At 42.8% G+C, this 18143-nt stretch overlaps 2 protein-coding genes across 4 annotated transcripts; one reads left to right on the top strand and one right to left on the bottom strand.

The window, feature by feature from the left end:
- The first annotated feature begins 5485 nt into the window (after positions 1 to 5485).
- LOC129825019 (katanin p60 ATPase-containing subunit A1) lies at positions 5486 to 13752 on the top strand. Of its 2 annotated transcripts, none has more exons than XM_055884665.1 (11): positions 5486 to 5696; positions 6073 to 6235; positions 6344 to 6489; positions 6885 to 7053; positions 7421 to 7536; positions 7652 to 7757; positions 7859 to 8017; positions 8134 to 8260; positions 12360 to 12494; positions 12581 to 12707; positions 12960 to 13752. In XM_055884665.1, the coding sequence occupies exons 2-11, from the start codon at positions 6074 to 6076 to the stop codon at positions 13156 to 13158; spliced, it is 1446 nt and encodes a 481-aa protein (XP_055740640.1). In that variant the 5' UTR covers positions 5486 to 5696; position 6073; the 3' UTR covers positions 13159 to 13752. The 2 variants fall into 2 exon arrangements, with proteins under 2 accessions (XP_055740640.1, XP_055740639.1); XM_055884664.1 differs by having other exon boundaries at positions 6864 to 7053.
- On the bottom strand, positions 13737 to 18112 carry LOC129825021 (glycoprotein integral membrane protein 1-like). Of its 2 annotated transcripts, none has more exons than XM_055884667.1 (8): positions 17728 to 18112; positions 17261 to 17332; positions 17068 to 17167; positions 16823 to 16977; positions 16514 to 16673; positions 16171 to 16391; positions 15912 to 16075; positions 13737 to 15449 (listed from the first exon to the last, which is right to left on the bottom strand). In XM_055884667.1, exons 1-8 carry the CDS (start codon positions 17836 to 17838, stop codon positions 15341 to 15343), a joined length of 1092 nt encoding a protein of 363 aa, XP_055740642.1. In that variant the 5' UTR covers positions 17839 to 18112; the 3' UTR covers positions 13737 to 15340. The 2 variants fall into 2 exon arrangements, with proteins under 2 accessions (XP_055740642.1, XP_055740644.1); XM_055884669.1 differs by having other exon boundaries at positions 17749 to 18107.
- Positions 18113 to 18143: the final 31 nt, after the last annotated feature.

The raw sequence follows: 18143 nt of genomic DNA, 5'->3' as shown, positions 1-18143 counted from the left end.
TTCAACTCTTACCCTATGAGGTCTGGAGCCTGCTGGTTTTGTGCTCGATCTGATAATTGCCCACACATCCCAGGTCTAAATCAGTCACTGAACAGTGTTGGGAAAAGTACCAAATGGTCATACTTGAGTAAAAGTAAAGATACCTTAATAGAAAATGACTCAAGTAAAAGTGAAAGTCACCCAGTAAAATCCTACTTGCGTAAAAGTCAAAGTATTTGGTTTTAAATATACTTAAGGATCAAAACTAAATGTAATTGCTCAAATATACTTAGGTATTAAAAGTAAAAGTATACATCATTTCAAATTTCTTATATTAAGCATACCAGATGGCACCATTTTATTGTTTTTTAAATTTACGGACAGCCAGGAGCACGCTCCAACACTCAGACATAATCTAAAATGAAGCATGTGTTCAGTGAGTCTGCCAGATCAGAGGCAGTAGAGATGAGCAGGGATGTTCTCTTGATAAGCGTGTACATTAGAATATTTTCCTGTCCTGCTAAGCATTCAAAATGTATTAAGTATTTTTGGGTGTCAGGGAAAATATATGGAGTAAAAAGTGCAGTACATTTAGGAATGTAGTGAAGTAAATGGTAAAGTTGTCAAAAATATAAGTAGTAGATAAAACAACATGAGCTGGCGCACACCCAGAAAATAGTTTATGTGGAGGTGCTGACTAACAGCGAAAAATTTAACTATCAAAAGAAAGTCGCACACTGCATGTATAATCTCCCAACAATTTAATGGGTATTCACCAACGTTTCGGCATCACTGTGCCTTCCTCAGGGTGTTATATAAATAGTAAAGTACAGATACCCCAAAAAACAACTTAAGTAGTAGTTTGAAGTATTTTTACTTAAGTACTTTACACCACTGCCAATGTATCGCCCATGTAAAAAACCTGTCTGATTAGGATAAATAATATCTGACAATACCTTTTTAATTCTATGTGCTATGCATTTTGCTAGAATTTTTGCATGACAACACTGAAGTGTAAGGAGCCTCCAATTTTTGAAACGGACTGGATCTTTATACACTGCTCAAAAAAATAAAGGGAACACTTAAACAACACAATGTAACTCCAAGTCAATCACACTTCTGTGAAATCAAACTGTCCACTTAGGAAGCAACACTGATTGACAATAAATTTCACATGCTGTTGTGCAAATGGAATAGACAAAAGGTGGAAATTCTAGGCAATTAGCAAGGTACCCCCAAAAAAGGAGTGATTCTGCAGGTGGTGACCACAGACCACTTCTCAGTTCCTATGCTTCCTGGCTGATGTTTTGGTCACTTTTGAATGCTGGCGGTGCTCTCACTCTAGTGGTAGCATGAGACGGAGTCTACAACCCACACAAGTGGCTCAGGTAGTGCAGTTCATCCAGGATGGCACATCAATGCGAGCTGTGGCAAAAAGGTTTGCTGTGTCTGTCAGCGTAGTGTCCAGAGCATGGAGGCGCTACCAGGAGACAGGCCAGTACATCAGGAGATGTGGAGGAGGCCGTAGGAGGGCAACAACCCAGCAGCAGGACCGCTACCTCTGCCTTTGTGCAAGGAGGAGCACTGCCAGAGCCCTGCAAAATGACCTCCAGCAGGCCACAAATGTGCATGTGTCTGCTCAAACGGTCAGAAACAGACTTCATGAGGGTGATATGAGGGCCCGACGTCCACAGGTGGGGGTTGTGCTTACAGCCCAACACCATGCAGGACGTTTGGCATTTGCCAGAGAACACCAAGATTGGCAAATTCGCCACTGGCGCCCTGTGCTCTTCACAGATGAAAGCAGGTTCACACTGAGCACATGAGCACATGTGACAGACGTGACAGAGTCTGGAGACGCCGTGGAGAACGTTCTGCTGCCTGCAACATCCTCCAGCATGACCGGTTTGGCGATGGGTCAGCCTTGGTTTCTCTAATGATTGCCTCGCCTGGTTCACCAACTACTTCTCTGATCGAGTTCAGTGTGTCAAATCGGAGGGTCTGTTGTCCGGACCTCTGGCAGTCTCTATGGGGGTGCCACAGGGTTCAATTCTTGGACCGACTCTCTTCTCTGTATACATCAATGATGTCGCTCTTGCTGCTGGTGAGTCTCTGATCCACCTCTACGCAGACGACACTATTCTGTATACTTCTGGCCCTTCTTTTGACACTGTGTTAACAACCCTCCAGGCGAGCTTCAATGCCACACAACTCTCCTTCCGTGGCCTCCAATTGCTCTTAAACACAAGTAAAACTAAATGCATGCTCTTCAACCGATCGCTGCCTGCACCTGCCCGCCTGTCCAACATCACTACTTTGGACGGCTCTGACTTAGAATATGTGGACAACTACAAATACCTAGGTGTCTGGTTAGACTGTAAACTCTCCTTCCAGACTCACATCAAGCATCTCCAATCCAAAGTTAAATCTAGAATCGGCTTCCTATTCCACAACAAAGCATCCTTCACTCATGCTGCCAAACATACCCTTGTAAAACTGACCATCCTACCAATCCTCGACTTCGGTGATGTCATTTACAAAATAGCCTCCAAAACCCTACTCAATAAATTGGATGCAGTCTATGACAGTGCCATCCGTTTTGTCACCAAAGCCCCATATACTACCCACCACTGCGACCTGTACGCTCTCGTTGGCTGGCCCTCGCTTCACACTCGTCGCCAAACCCGCTGGCTCCAGGTCATCTACAAGACCCTGCTAGGTAAAGTCCCCCCTTATCTCAGCTCGCTGGTCACCATAGCAACGCCCACCCGTAGCACGCGCTCCAGTAGGTATATCTCTCTGGTCACCCCCAAAACCAATTCTTCCTTTGGCCGCCTCTCCTTCCAGTTCTCTGCTGCCAATGACTGGAACGAACTACAAAAATCTCTGAAACTGGAAACACTTATCTCCCTCACTAGCTTTAAGCACCAGCTGTCAGAGCAGCTCATAGATTACTGCACCTGTACATAGCCCATCTATAATTTAGCCCAAACAACTACCTCTTTACCTACTGTATTTATCTATTTTGCTCCTTTGCACCCCATTATTTCTATCTCTACTTTGCACCTTCTTCCACTGCAAACCAACCATTCCAGTGTTTTTTTACTTGCTATATTGTATTTACTTCACCACCATGGCCTTTTTATATTTTTATTTATTTATATATATATTTTGTTTGCCTTCACCTCCCTTATCTCACCTCACTTGCTCATATTGTATATAGACTTATTTTTCACTGTATTATTGACTGTATGTTTGTTTTACTCCATGTGTAACTATGTGTTGTTGTATGTGCCGAACTGCTTTGCTTTATCTTGGCCAGGTCGCAATTGTAAATGAGAACGTGTTCTCAATTTGGCTACCTGGTTAAATAAAGGTGAAATAAATAAATAAATAACATGGTGTGGGGTGGCATTTCTTTGTGGGGCCGCACAGCCCTCCATGTGCTCGCCAGAAGTAGCCTGACTGCCATTAGGTACCGAGATGAGATGCTCAGACCCCTTGTGAGACCATATGCTGACACATGCACATTTGTGGCCTGCTGGAGGTCATTTTGCAGGGCGCTGGCAGTGCACCTCCTTGCACAAAGGCGGAGGTAGCGGTCCTGCTGCTGGGTTGTTGCCCTCCTACGGCCTCCTCCACATCTCCTGATGTACTGGCCTGTCTCCTGGTAGCGCCTCCATGCTCTGGACACTACGCTGACAGACACAGCAAACCTTTTTGCCACAGCTCGCATTGATGTGCCATCCTGGATGAACTGCACTACCTGAGCCACTTGTGTGGGTTGTAGACTCCGTCTCATGCTACCACTAGAGTGAGAGCACCGCCAGCATTCAAAAGTGACCAAAACATCAGCCAGGAAGCATAGGAACTGAGAAGTGGTCTGTGGTCACCACCTGCAGAATCACTCCTTTTTTGGGGGTGTCTTGCTAATTGCCTATAATTTCCACCTTTTGTCTATTCCATTTGCACAACAGCATGTGAAATTTATTGTCAATCAGTGTTGCTTCCTAAGTGGACAGTTTGATTTCACAGAAGTGTGATTGACTTGGAGTTACATTGTGTTGTTTAAGTGTTCCCTTTATTTTTTTGAGCAGTGTATTTACCACTTGGTTCCTGTTTCAGGAATAATGAAATCAGACCTTCTTGTTGAGTGTCTGATAATCTACCATTTTTATAGGAGTGTTTATAACATTAATAATGGTTCTCTGAGTACATCAACAAAGGTTAGGTATTCCTCAACTGGTATGCCATCCAGCCCTGGAGTTTTCCCGGACTAAAAGGCTTTACTTGCATCAAGAAGTTCCTCCTCTGTAATTTGGCCTTCACATGAGTCTACAGCTGTTACTTTTACATTATTCATAGAAAAAAATCCATACAATTAACTTCGGTTAGTGGAGATGGAGGAGACTGAAACGAAAACATATGCTTAAAGTACTTTGCTTCCTCTTTCAAAATATTCTTTGGTGAATCATGGGTGACTGTCATTAGTTTGAGTTAATCATTTTTGGTAGCATTTCTATGTTGAAGATTAAAAAATAATATGGGGCATTTTTCTCCATATTCCACCCAGTTTGCGTTATTTTTTAAAATATATTACATTTGATCTTTCTTGAATAAGTCCCTCCATTTCTTTTTGTTTTTCCTCTAACTTATTCTGTCTCTATGGTACAGTTGTATTGCTATTTATCTGTACTGTTAGTCCTTCTATTTCTTTTGTTAATATGGACTCTTTTGACCTAAATTGCCTTTGTTTTAGAGATGAGCGAAGCATTGCATGGCCTCTAAAGGCACATTTAAAAGTTGTTTTAAATATAAAGTATCACAAGTAAATGTAATTGCTAAAATATACTTAAGTATCAAAGTAAAAGTATAAATCATTTCAAATTCCTTATATTAAGCAGACCAGATGGTAGGATTGTTTCCTAAATTACAGATTACAGATAGCCAGGGGCACAATCAAATTACAGATAGTCAGGGGCACACTCCAACACTGAGACATCTACAAACAAAGCATTTGTGTTTAGTGAGTCCACCAGATCAGATGCAGTAGAGATGACCAGGGATTTTCTCGGGATAAGTGTGTGAATTGTCCTGTTAAGCATTCAAAATGTAACACATACTTTTCGGTCAGGGAAAATGTATGGAGTAAAGAGTACATTATTTTCTTTAGGAATGCAGTGAATTAAAAGTAAAATATGTCAAAAATATAAATTAGTAAAGTAGATACCCTAAAAAATCTACTTAAGTAGTACTTTAAAGTATTTTTATTTAAATAATTTACACCACTGTCCCTGATTAGTGGGGAACAATAAAAAACATGCAGTGGAACTCGCTTCGAGGTCTAGAGTTGTGTTTGAGGGTACTACACAAATCAAAATCTGTTCACCCAAATGTGTAACGTTAGTCTGTGAAGAGGGTCAAAGCCATATTTGTATTTTAACGTGTTGTATATGAAAGAGTTAAAATAATGCTGCTGCTGCCGTTCTATTTCTGATTCCAGTTCAGGATATGACGCCTGAGTTGACAGCTTCAAACGTTCATAGGCGGGTGTGTTGTCCGGCTTCGGTGTGGTTTTAGCTCTTTTGTCCGACGAAAATAAATGTAATTAATGTTAGATATTTTTGCCATTTTTAAACGCTTGACTCGATTTGTTTCAGTCCTTGGGTGCGGTTCTACACTTTTTGTGTCGTATTTTTTTTCCATCAATGCCACAGGTGGGTGTAGCTAGCAAACTAGCATGCTAAAGAAGTTTGGGAGTTAGTTTGTAGTTGCTAATTTTACATGAAATGTGTATTTATGTGCCAGTGACGTTATGTAACAAATACTTTTGCTTGTTTTATTGCTGGTATTTCCTAAATTGTGATATTCGTTCGTTCATCTGGAACGTGTTAGTTAACAAACTATCCAAGTTATGCTAAGCTAACAGTCAGATCATTCAACTCCCTGTCACAGCTGTCATCTTCATGTCCTTCTTGTGCCATTTAATGTTTTGTTTTACAGGATCTCTGTTGTCATGCCTTCTGGAGGGAACTGCATTATAAAATCACAAAAAAAGATCACTTTAATCTAATAAAATGTTCATCTCTCTAGAATGAGTCTGCATGAGATCAATGAAAACGTGAAACTTGCTCGAGAGTACGCTTTGCTTGGGAACTACAGTTCTGCTATTGTTTGTTATCGGGGAGTACTTGAACAAATCAAGAAATACCTTTTCACAGTACGGGACAGTAGCTTCCAACAAAAATGGCAACAGGTAAAATCTATGACATTTGTCATTGTTAAACCTAAGTTTGTTTGTTTGGAATAGAGTCTTGGTCAGCAAATGTTACTTCCCAATGTTGCTATTGACATCTCTTTACAGGTATGGCAAGAGATAAACGAAGAAAACAATCAGGTTCAAGAAATAATGACAACTCTAGAAAGTTTTCAACTGGAGACCACCCCATCCAAACCACCAAGTAATCAAGATGGCATTAATGACATATGGCCTGTACAAGTAGAGCGCAGGTACAGCACGGACTCCTTTCACACAGATTTCTATTCTAGTGTATATTTAGAGGCCCAGTCATTCATTTACTAGGAAAATATATTCAAGTTGTTTTCATGTCTTTGCATTAGTATCTGATGGGGTATGCACTTTGGTTAGTAAGAGGGGAGAATAAGCTGTTTGTCTGAAGAAAATAACTTAATGATCCAGTCATATGAGTGAGATTAGTGCTCAGAGTGCCTGGTAGTGGCCTGCTCTCTCTTTCAGCACTCACAAAGGTACCCACTTGATGTGCAAATGTCATCTTTTAATTAAGATACAAAATAGCTGAACCTAAAAGTATTATTTGGAGTGCTTAGGCTGATTGACGTACTATTCCCTTCTTTCCTTAAAGATCCTCTCCTCTTCCGGTTAGGAGGCCCCCGGTTCCCTACAAAGACAGTAAACCACACAACAACCGCCTGAGTGTGGCCGGTGTGAGGGCTCAGCATCGCCAGTCACCACGTGGGGCCAATGGGGACCGAGCCAAACCTTTGAAGGGCAAGGAAAAAAAAGAGGCCCCAGCCAAACCAAAAGACGACAAGGTAAATGACAATGTACCATCAAGGGCTCAAATAAGGACCGAAAGGTTCTTTGTTACATCCTTACATAATACACACATAATCCTCCTTGTGGTAGGAGTGGTCTATCTTTTCATTGTAAACTCACAAAAATATAAAGGTTCAACTTCAAAAAGTATCACTCTCCCAGGGAAAATGTCTAATGCTTTGCCTGGCATTACCCAGCCTTAACTTGAAAGCTATTTGCACTGTTGACCAAACATTGTTCACTCTGTGTTTACCTAAAATCATCATCACAACCTTGTCAGTCTGGTTCCTGGAATAGAGCGAGCCTCTGCTACACAGTGAGCCCCCTCAGGGCTGACAATCTTCCTGTATGTTTGCCTTGCAGAACAAAGCTGAAGTCTCAGAGAAAGAGGTGAAGAGGTTTGACGGGCAAGGATATGACAAAGACCTTATTGAGGCCCTGGAGAGAGACATCATATCACAGAACCCCAATGTCAAATGGTATGTTTGAACAGCTATCATTAACCTCCAGAATAGGATTATCCTAAAAATATAACATGTTTCTCGTTGTAAGGGTTGTCTAACAGGAAATATTTCTTTTTCCCATTGCCTATAGGGATGATATTGCAGACTTGGAAGAAGCAAAAAAGCTTTTGAAAGAAGCTGTTGTGCTACCCATGTGGATGCCAGAGTTTTTCAAAGGAATACGAAGACCGTGGAAGGTATACATCGAAGCACACTTGATTTATAGATTATTTTGATTGGAAGAGATGATATGATGCCTTGCTAATATGTGGTGTATACATGTGCAATATTCTTTTAGGGTGTGCTTATGGTGGGTCCTCCAGGCACAGGAAAGACTCTTCTGGCCAAAGCTGTCGCCACAGAGTGCAGAACCACATTCTTTAACGTCTCGTCTTCTACTCTCACTTCCAAGTATAGAGGAGAGTCTGAAAAACTGGTCCGCATTCTATTTGAAATGGTAAGGTTCTGCCTCATCAGCTCCTCTGCCCGTGCAGTACATCATATTACGAAAATGTGAAAAGGCTGTTTTTGAGGTGTGGCTCTATTCAGTGTTTTATTTTCTCCTCTGAACAGGCCCGGTTCTATGCCCCCACCACCATATTCATTGATGAGATTGACTCCATATGCAGCCGCAGAGGAACGTCAGAGGAACATGAGGCTAGCCGGCGGGTGAAGGCAGAGCTGCTGGTCCAGATGGATGGTACAGTAACAGCAGCCACTTTGCTTAATTGGGAGGCCAAATTAATTAAATCAAATCAAAGTTTTTGTCACGTGTGCCGAATACAACAGGTGTAGACCTTACAGTGAAATGCTTACTTACAGGCTCTAACCAATAGTGCAAAAAAGTTATTAGGTGAACAATAGGTAGGTAAAGAAATAACACAACAGTAAAAAGACAGGCTATATACAGTAGCGAGGCTATAAAAGTAGCGAGGCTACATACAGACACCGGTTAGTGGTTAAAGTGACTATGCATATATGATGAACACAGTAGCAGTAGTGTAAAAGAGGGGTTGGTGGGTGGGACACAATGCAGATAGCCTGGTTAGCCAATGTGCGGGAGCACTGGTTGGTCGGCCCAATTGAGGTAGTATGTACATGAATGTATAGTTAGTGACTGCATATGATAAACGGAGAGTAGCAGCAGCGTAAAAAGAGGGGTTGGGGGGGCACACAATGCAAATGGTCCGGGTAGCCATTTGATTACCTGTTCAGAAGTCTTATGGCTTGGTGGTAAAAACTGTTGAGAAGCCTTTTTGTCCTAGACTTGGCACTCCGGTACCGCTTGCCATGCGGTACTAGAGAGAACAGTGTATGACTGGGGTGGCTGGGGTCTTTGACAATTTTTAGGGACTTCTTCTGACACCGCCTGGTGTAGAGGTCCTGGATTGCAGGCAGCTTAGCCCCAGTGATGTACTGGGCCGTAAGCACTACCCTCTGTAGTGCCTTGCGGTCAGAGGCCGAGCAATTGCCGTACCAGGCAGTGATGCAACCAGTCAGGATGCTCTCGATGTTGCAGCTGTAGAAACTTTTGAGGATCTCAGAACGCATGCCAAATCTTTTCAGTCTCCTGATGGGGAAGAGGCTTTGTCGTGCCTTCTTCACGACCGTCTTGGTGTGTTTGGACCATTCTAGTTAGTTGATGTGGACACCAAGGAACTTGAAGCTCTCAACCTGCTCCACTACAGCCTTGTCGATGAGAATGGGGGCGTTCTCGGTCCTCCTTTTCCTGTAGTCCACAATCGTCTCCTTAGTCTTGGTTACGTTGAGGGACAGGTTGTTATTCTGGCACCAACTGGCCAGGTCTCTGACCTCCTCCCTATAGGCTGTCTTGTCGTTGTCGGTGATCAGGCCTACTACCACTGTGTCGTCTGCAAACTTAATGATGGTGTTGGAGTTGTGCCTGGCCATGCAGTCGTGGGTGAACAGGGAGTAAAAGAGGGGACTGAGCACGCACCCCTGGGGAGCTCCATTGTTGAGGATCAGCATGGCAGATGTGTTGCTACCTACCCTCACCACCTAGGGACGGCCCGTCAGGAAGTCCAGGATTCAGATGCAGAGGGAGGTGTTTAGTCCCAGGATCCTTAGCTTAGTGATGAGCTTTGAGGGTACTATGGTGTTGAACGCTGCGCTGTAGTCAATAAATAGCATTCTCACGTAGGTGTTTCTTTTGTCCAGGTGGGAAAGGGCAGTGTGGAGTGCAGTAGAGATTGCATCATCTGTGAGTCTGTTGGTGCGGTATGCAAATTTGAGTGGGTCTAGGGTTTCTGGGATAATGGTGTTGATGTGAGCCATTGCCAACCTTTCAAAGCACTTAATGGCTACGGACGTGAGTGCTACGGGTCTGTAGTCATTTAGGCAGGTTACCTTAGTGTTCTTGGGCACAGGGACTATGGTGGTCTGCTTGAAACATGTTGGTATTACAGACTCAATCAGGGACATGTTGAAAATGTCAGTGAAGACTCCTGCCAGTTGGTCAGCACATGTATGGAGCACGCGTCCTGGTAATCCGCCTGGCCCCGCAGCCTTGTGTATGTTGACCTGTTTTAAGGTCTTACTCGCGTCGGCTACGGAGAGCGTGATCACACAGTCGTCCGGAACAGCTGATGCTCTCATGCATGCCTCAGTGTTGCTTGCCTCGAAGCGAGCATAGAAGTGATTTAGCTCGTCTGGTAGGCTTGTGTCACTGGGCAGCTCGCGGCTGTGCTTCCCTTTTGTAGTCTGTAATAGTTTGCAAGCTCTGCCACATAAGACGAGCGTCAAAGCCGGTGTAGTATGATTCAATCTTAGCCCTGTATTGACGCTTTGCCTGTGTGATGGTTCGTCTCAGGGCATAGCAGGATTTCTTGTAAGCTTCCAGGTTTGGAGTCCCGCACCTTGAAAGCGGCAGCTTTACCCTTTAGCTCAGTGCAAATGTTGCCTGTAATCTATGGCTTCTGGTTGGGGTATGTACGTACAGTCACTGTGGGGACAACTTGCTCGATTCACTTATTGATAAAGCCAGTGACTGATGTGGTGTCCTCCTCAATGCCATCGGAAGAATCCCGGAACATGTTCCAGTCTGTGATAGCTAAACAGTCCTGTAGTTTAGCTTCTGCTTCATCTGACCACTTTTTTATAGACAGAGTCACTGGTACATGCACTATTCATGTCTCTACAACAATGTTTCTTGCCCAATAGATTGTACCCTAAATACACTGCTCAAAAAAATAAAGGGAACACTTAAACAACACAATGTAACTCCAAGTCAGTCACACTTCTGTGAAATCGAACTGTCCACTTAGGAAGCAACACTGATTGACAATAAATTTCACATGCTGTTGTGCAAATGGAATAGACAAAAGGTGGAAATTATAGGCAATTAGCAAGACACCCCCAATAAAGGAGTGATTCTGCAGGTGGTGACCACAGACCACTTCTCAGTTCCTATGCTTCCTGGCTGATGTTTTGGTCACTATTGAATGCTGGCGGTGCTCTCACTCTAGTGGTAGCATGAGACAGAGTCTACAACCCACACAAGTGGCTCAGGTAGTGCAGTTCATCCAGGATGGCACATCAATGCGAGCTGTGGCAAAAAGGTTTGCTGTGTCTGTCAGCGTAGTGTCCAGAGCATGGAGGCGCTACCAGGAGACAGGCCAGTACATCAGGAGACGTGGAGGAGGCCGTAGGAGGGCAACAACCCAGCAGCAGGACCGCTACCTCCGCCTTTGTGCAAGGAGGTGCACTGCCAGAGCCCTGCAAAATGACCTCCAGCGGGCCACAAATGTGCATGTGTCAGCATATGGTCTCACAAGGGGTCTGAGGATCTCAACTCGGTACCTATTGGCAGTCAGGCTACCTTTGGCGAGTACATGGAGGGCTGTGCGGCCCCACAAAGAAATGCCACCCCACACCATGACTGACCCATCGCCAAACCGGTCATGCTGGAGGATGTTGCAGGCAGCAGAACGTTCTCCACGGCGTCTCCAGACTCTGTCACATGTGCTCAGTGTGACCCTGCTTTCATCTGTGAAGAGCACAGGGCGCCAGCAGCGAATTTGCCAATCTTGGTGTTCTCTGGCAAATGCCAAACGTCCTGCACGGTGTTGGGCTGTAAGCACAACCCCCACCTGTGGATGTCGGGCCCTCATACCACCCTCATGGAGTCTGTTTCTGACCGTTTGAGCAGACACATGCACATTTGTGGCCTGCTGGAGGTCATTTTGCAGGGCTCTGGCAGTGCTCCTCCTGCTCAAAGGCGGAGGTAGCGGTCCTGCTGCTGGGTTGTTGCCCTCCTACGGCCTCCTCCACGTCTCCTGATGTACTGGCCTGTCTCCTGTTAGCGCCTCCATGCTCTGGACACTACGCTGACAGACACAGCAAACCTTCTTGCCACAGCTTGCATTGATGTGCCATCCTGGATGAGCTGTACTACCTGAGCCAATTGTGTGGGTTGTAGACTCCGTCTCATGCTACCACTAGAGTGAAAGCACCGCCAGCATTCAAAAGTGACCAAAACATCAGCCAGGAAGCATAGGAACTGAGAAGTGGTCTGTGGTCACCACCTGCAGAATCACTCCTTTATTGGGGGTGTCTTGCTAATTGCCTATAATTTCCACCTTTTGTCTATTCCATTTGCACAACAGCATGTGAAATTTATTGTCAATCAGTGTTGCTTCCTAAGTGGACAGTTTGATTTCACAGAAGTGTGATTGACTTGGAGTTACATTGTTGTTTAAGTGTTCCCTTTATTTTTTTGAGCAGTGTACATGGCAGTGATAATATTGATTTGATTGTTTATGGGATTTTATGCTGTTTAGGTGTGGGAGGAGCATCAGATAATGAGGATCCCTCTAAGATGGTGATGGTGCTGGCAGCCACTAACTTCCCCTGGGACATCGATGAGGCTCTGAGGAGACGTCTGGAGAAGAGAATCTACATCCCTCTACCTTCAGGTCAACAATCACTGGAACACGGTTTTCCTGAAATATATATATATTTATGTTCACAATGGTGTGATTATGGCTTGTTTTCTCTGCAGCCAAGGGCAGAGTGGAGTTGCTGAGGATCAACCTAAAGGAGCTGGAGCTGGCCAATGATGTGGATATGGCAAAGATAGCAGAGCAGAGTGAGGGCTACTCAGGAGCAGACATCACCAATGTGTGCAGGTAAGGCTTTTACTTTTCAGGTCTAGTTTTTTTTTTTACGAACAAAAACCAGTCGTAAATAAACACTGAATAGATTAGTCTTGCGTATTTGTTCAAATACAATTATTCAGCTGAGACTATCACTGATTTGAAAACGAGATGCCTCTTCAATTAGGAAATAATGGTGGAATGAACCACTTTTAACCTAATGTGATATGATAGTCAGGTGTGTTCCACTGCCTTTAGCAAACACTGTGTCCATTACATCTGTAGGGACGCCTCTCTGATGGCCATGCGGCGAAGAATCGAGGGGCTGACGCCAGAGGAGATCCGTAACATCTCCCGAGCCGAGATGCACATGCCCACCACCATGGAGGACTTTGAGTCTTCTCTGAAGAAAGTGTCCAAGTCTGTATCAGCTTCCGATCTAGAGAAGTATGAGAAGTGGATTGACGAGTTTGGCTCCTGCTGAGTTAATCAGGAAGCCTGCAGCGCCTCAAATCTGCAGGGGATTTGGTGGGATGCTCAGTTGATATTCTGGAAACAATAATTTAACTGTCATGGTTTCCTTTTTTTGGTAAATTATTTATATCTTAGGCTAGGTGATGCGAAATGCCTTAAAGTAGGGTAACCATGCACCTAAGTAAGCTGTTCTATTATGGCCCAGGAGTGCTGGAACAAAGACTGTTGAAAGCCAAATGATTCTCTGATTCGTGTTTTATTATAGTTCAATTTACACTAGTAGATTGGCTGTTAGATAGTTCATTCATTTGCACTGCCAGGTCTCATGACAGAAAATTCTATGGTCCTTTCTATTTCAATTGAACACCTTTGCTACCAAAGTATCCAGTGTCTTCGGGTTTTATCAGATGTGCTACTGCTATCAGCTAATCAAAGTTACACTACCAGAAAACATTTTTTATGCACTTGATTTAATTTCTAAATATGTATTAAGGGACCAACTGGTTCTACCCACATTTTGTGGATGTGAATTTATATACCAATCATAGAACACTAACAATGTCTTAATAAAGCTATAAAAGTCAAATATTACTTGCATTGACAAGGCTTCCATGTGCTTTATTTGCATGTAACCTGGCTGTAGAGTGAATGTCACGAACATTACAGAAACACATTTATTGAGCAGCATTTGGGAATTCAATGTAGTTTGATTAAAATGAAAATACATTATGCACACAAGTCATGCTCCCATGCTTCAGTACAACACACAAGACTGAAATGGAATTGAGGCACCATAGAAGCAACAAAAAGGTAAAATAACTTAAGTTCTTCACCCATTCACTGAAGTTCTAATCAGCATGCAGTTTCCTTCTATGAAGCTTGTTTGTGACGGCCAACTGCATTCACTACTAGGGCTTCTCCTGCAAGTTCTGCTGTGGCAGAAAGTCAATGTGCCAAGGTCCCATTCAATGCCATGCGTACGTCAACCAGAAGCCTAGTCTTGAATCACATTGATACAATTCTATGTTGGTCATGCCTTCTTTGAGGCAAACCAGCCAATATGCTACTGGGAGAAGAGTAGGTATGACTATAACTATATTCTGAGACAAGATGCGCTTTATAAAAAGGTCCTATTAGTGTCAACATTTTCATTAATTGCAAAGAACATCCATTAACCATATTCATACATTTCAGTTCAAATGCATACAAACAGGCATTTATTAAAGCAACAGGGGCTTATTCTGTGAGTAATGTTTCCAGAGTGAACAGAAATGGAATGTAAAGAATGGAAATGAATCTCTTCTCCAGTTCATGTCCATTCTATACTTTCTAGGTCTATGTATCTTCTGTGACAGAGCCAAGTGAATATGCCCCAGAGGTCGCGCCGCTGTAGGAACGGTCTTCTCTATCAATTGAAATGGTTAGGAGACTTCATATTTGATCATTCTTTATTCTGCACTTGCAGGTCTTCCTATCCATTTTATGAACCGTACCGCAGCCCAGAGTTGAGCTCAGTCAGAATGCAATAGCAACATTCAATATTTTGTTTTTGATCCTTTTACAATTAATGTATAGGTGAGGCCTTGACATATGTACTGGCTCAAAAAACAGTAAATAAAAGCTGTTTGTCTTGCATGCAGACAAACACCAAATCTTCAGTTCAATCCTCCAGTCAGAATGATAAAATATTATGAACTGAGCAATAAACCAATAAGAAATCAATATTAACGTGTGGTATATTTACATTTTAGTCATTTAGCAGACGCTCTTATCCAGAGCGACTTACATGAGCAATTAGGGTTACGTGCCTTGCCCAAGGGAACATCGGCATATTTTTCAGTCAGCTCGGGGATTCAAACCAGCGACCTTTCGGGTTACTGGGCCAACACTCAACCGCTAGGCTACCTGCCGCCACGGTATATCCAAACTTCTTAACACAAAGTAATATTGTAACTGAGGTAACACAATCATAATATGAAAAGTAACAGTGTGCAGTAGGTAGCTAGGTCCATAAGTATGATCTGTTGCAGTATTAACATATCAGATTCATGTTTTGAGTAGAGGGTATAAAGCAAATAATGTGTATGGAATGCATGTTTAATAAGTGCTACAAAAAGATTATGGTTTCTCTAACCACATAATGCCTTGTGTTGTCAACAGCTGCAATCAGACTCACTCCACTTCATCAGTCTTCAGTTTTCATTTAAGGCTTTTTCCTCTGCCTCTATTTCAATGTTCTCTAGCAGGGTGTGTTTCTCATCTTCAGGCATCAGAGTCACATGATTTAAATGGAAAATTCCCCTAGAGGAGAGGAAAAAGTACAACATTCATTTTCCTAGTAAAAATCACACTTAAAAAAGGGGCAATCGGCAGTTGCTACTTACAATTTTAAACTTCAATCATTAATAATATGCACCCATCGATTCTTGAAAAATATGTGCTTAGTTCAACTGTAATTTTGATAGCATTAGCATGGATGTTCAGTACTTGCATCCATACCTCTGTCTATGAATTTGAGTGTGGTTACATTTCTCCAGCCCCATCCCTCAGCTTTTTACCAAAATGGGTGGGTCAGACACTTTGTTATTGTTTCTACTGCTGATTGCCGCATTAAGAAAAGATGAGAGACTGATGTGCCTCATTAAATGGTCTTGGCAGTAAGGTGTGGTCAATGACAAATCCTGCATACTGACCTGGTAATGTTTCATTTAATTATACAACAATCATGTAAGCAGGCGCAACAGGACCTATGTGAAAACATACTTGTGTTCACATGTTGGGAAGAGCACGTCCAGGATCTTGACAATGACCGCTGACCCAACCACACCAATCACCACCACCCACATAACCAAAAAGAACAGGGGCAAGGACTCAGACCAGAAGCGTCGCAGGCGGTCCCTCACCTCCTCCACCCATCGACACATGGCCTGCAAACCGATTCAAACTTCAAAGCACATTCCGAGCACATTCTAGAAAATGTATTTTGTGGATTTGATTTGGATCTGATGTCCAATTTACTTACACTGTAAGAGGAGATGGATTCTTTGAGCGGTGCCTCTGTCTGCATTTCATCCGACAGCCCTCCCAAGTCATCATCCTCATCATTGTTATCATACAGCAAGTCTGGGTCCATGCGGAGGGGAGTCTCTGGGAGCTTGCCTGGGGCAGCAATCTCCTCCTGGGTGGTGTCAGCATGCTTTAGAGGGTAATGAATGGTGGTATGGGACATCACTTGGTCTTCAGCTGAGCAGAAGGAAGTGGAACATTACCATTCACAAACTAATTTAGGAACACTACTTTAGTAATGGAATTTAGATAACTTGTCCTTTTCAAGTAAGAGAACAAAAACAGTTATTCTTGCATACCTTTTTTAGGATTTGTTGGATCTGTGATGACCACATCATTTTCCCTTGGGATCCTGAAAATCTCACTGTGTCCAATGGGGTAGGTGTTGGTATACCGAGCAAGCTTCTGGAAATTGGGGGTCATCAGTATCTTAACTTCGCACATTTCTGGCTGCTGGACCTAAATGATAGAAAAGGATACAAAAGCCATAAGATCACAGATTTCCCATCATTGTACCACACACCATGGTGAAAATATGATCCTTTAGCTGTGACATAAATATCCTAACACATTTTTTTATTGTCCTTTTCTCCATCAAGTAACTTGACCTTTTTCCCCTCCATCTCAATGACCTCGCTGAACACCTGGAGAGCCACCACCTCTTCTGAATCACTCCACAGGCGATTCTGGCTCACCATCACCCGGGTGACAGTGGACACATAGTCACCAGATTCAAATTCACTGGTTCCATTGATGGTATCCACTGTAAACAGAGTAAAAAGCTGTGTTAATCAGGTGCATAATGCAGTTATGTAATTAAGTTATAAGCAGCAAAAGCATTTTCACTACTCACACAGCAAGGCTTGGCAGTTCAACCTAGTCACTCCTGACAACTCCACAGGGATGTCATTGATGAGCACCTGTTCTTCATCCACTGAAATATTCAGGTTGATCTGAAAAGGTAAATGTATTGATTTGATTATGTTATTATTCAATACCATTATGACAAGCTTATTAATAGACAACTTCAGAATATTATAGCTTACCTGCAAGTTGTTGGACTCCTGCCCCTGTGTGTCATCCAATGTCCCTGCTGTCACATTGATCAGAATGCTTTCCTGTGTGAGAATCATGAATGGTAAAGAGGAACATGATATACACATTAGCTAACTAGGTAAATAACATTATTCACCAAAACATCAGGACCAGTGAGAGTGACACTTCAGGGCATTCTACCATGTTTGTATTGTGCTCATGCTACCTGGATAAAAACATAAACATTAGCTAGTTAGCTAGCTGCAGTGAGTCAGATAGCAAAAAAGGTAACGTTAGCATCATTAGCCAGCTAGTAACCTACCAATATTAGTTGACTAGCTAGTTAGCTGCATTCAGCACAGCATGTAAACATAGTTACGACTAACGTAACCTTGTTGATTTTACCAGCTAACGGTTGACGTTATCTAGACTAGTTTATTTTTATAAAAACATTTTTTATAGCTATCTAGTCTAGTACCGTGGTAAATTCGTCTCCTACCGTGTTCAACTGTCGAGGTGCAGACTCAGCTAAAATAAACGACATAAACAGTAAAAATAGAGCATAACTTGATGTTCGTTTCATCGCCATCTTCTAGCGGTCGTTTAAAAATATTTTGCAGGAAACTTATTTTCAGTCTGATAAAAGGAAACAACAACACGGTCGTCACTAGTTACCACGGCCACAAAGTCATAAACTCCGCCTATTTCTACGTTTTATATTCTTAAAATGTGATTTTAAACCTAATCCTAAACTTAACCCTAGCCATAACCACGTGGCTAACCTTATACCTAACCTTAAAATAAGACAACAAATATTTTTGTTTTCGTACTTTTTTACCATATAGACGTTCTGACTTTGTGGTTGTGGTAACTAGTGGAAACCCACAACACCCC

Source organism: Salvelinus fontinalis, chromosome 27 (genome assembly GCF_029448725.1).
Source record: "Salvelinus fontinalis isolate EN_2023a chromosome 27, ASM2944872v1, whole genome shotgun sequence".
NCBI lineage: Eukaryota > Metazoa > Chordata > Actinopteri > Salmoniformes > Salmonidae > Salvelinus > Salvelinus fontinalis.
This window is presented reverse-complemented; position numbering and strand designations above follow the sequence as displayed.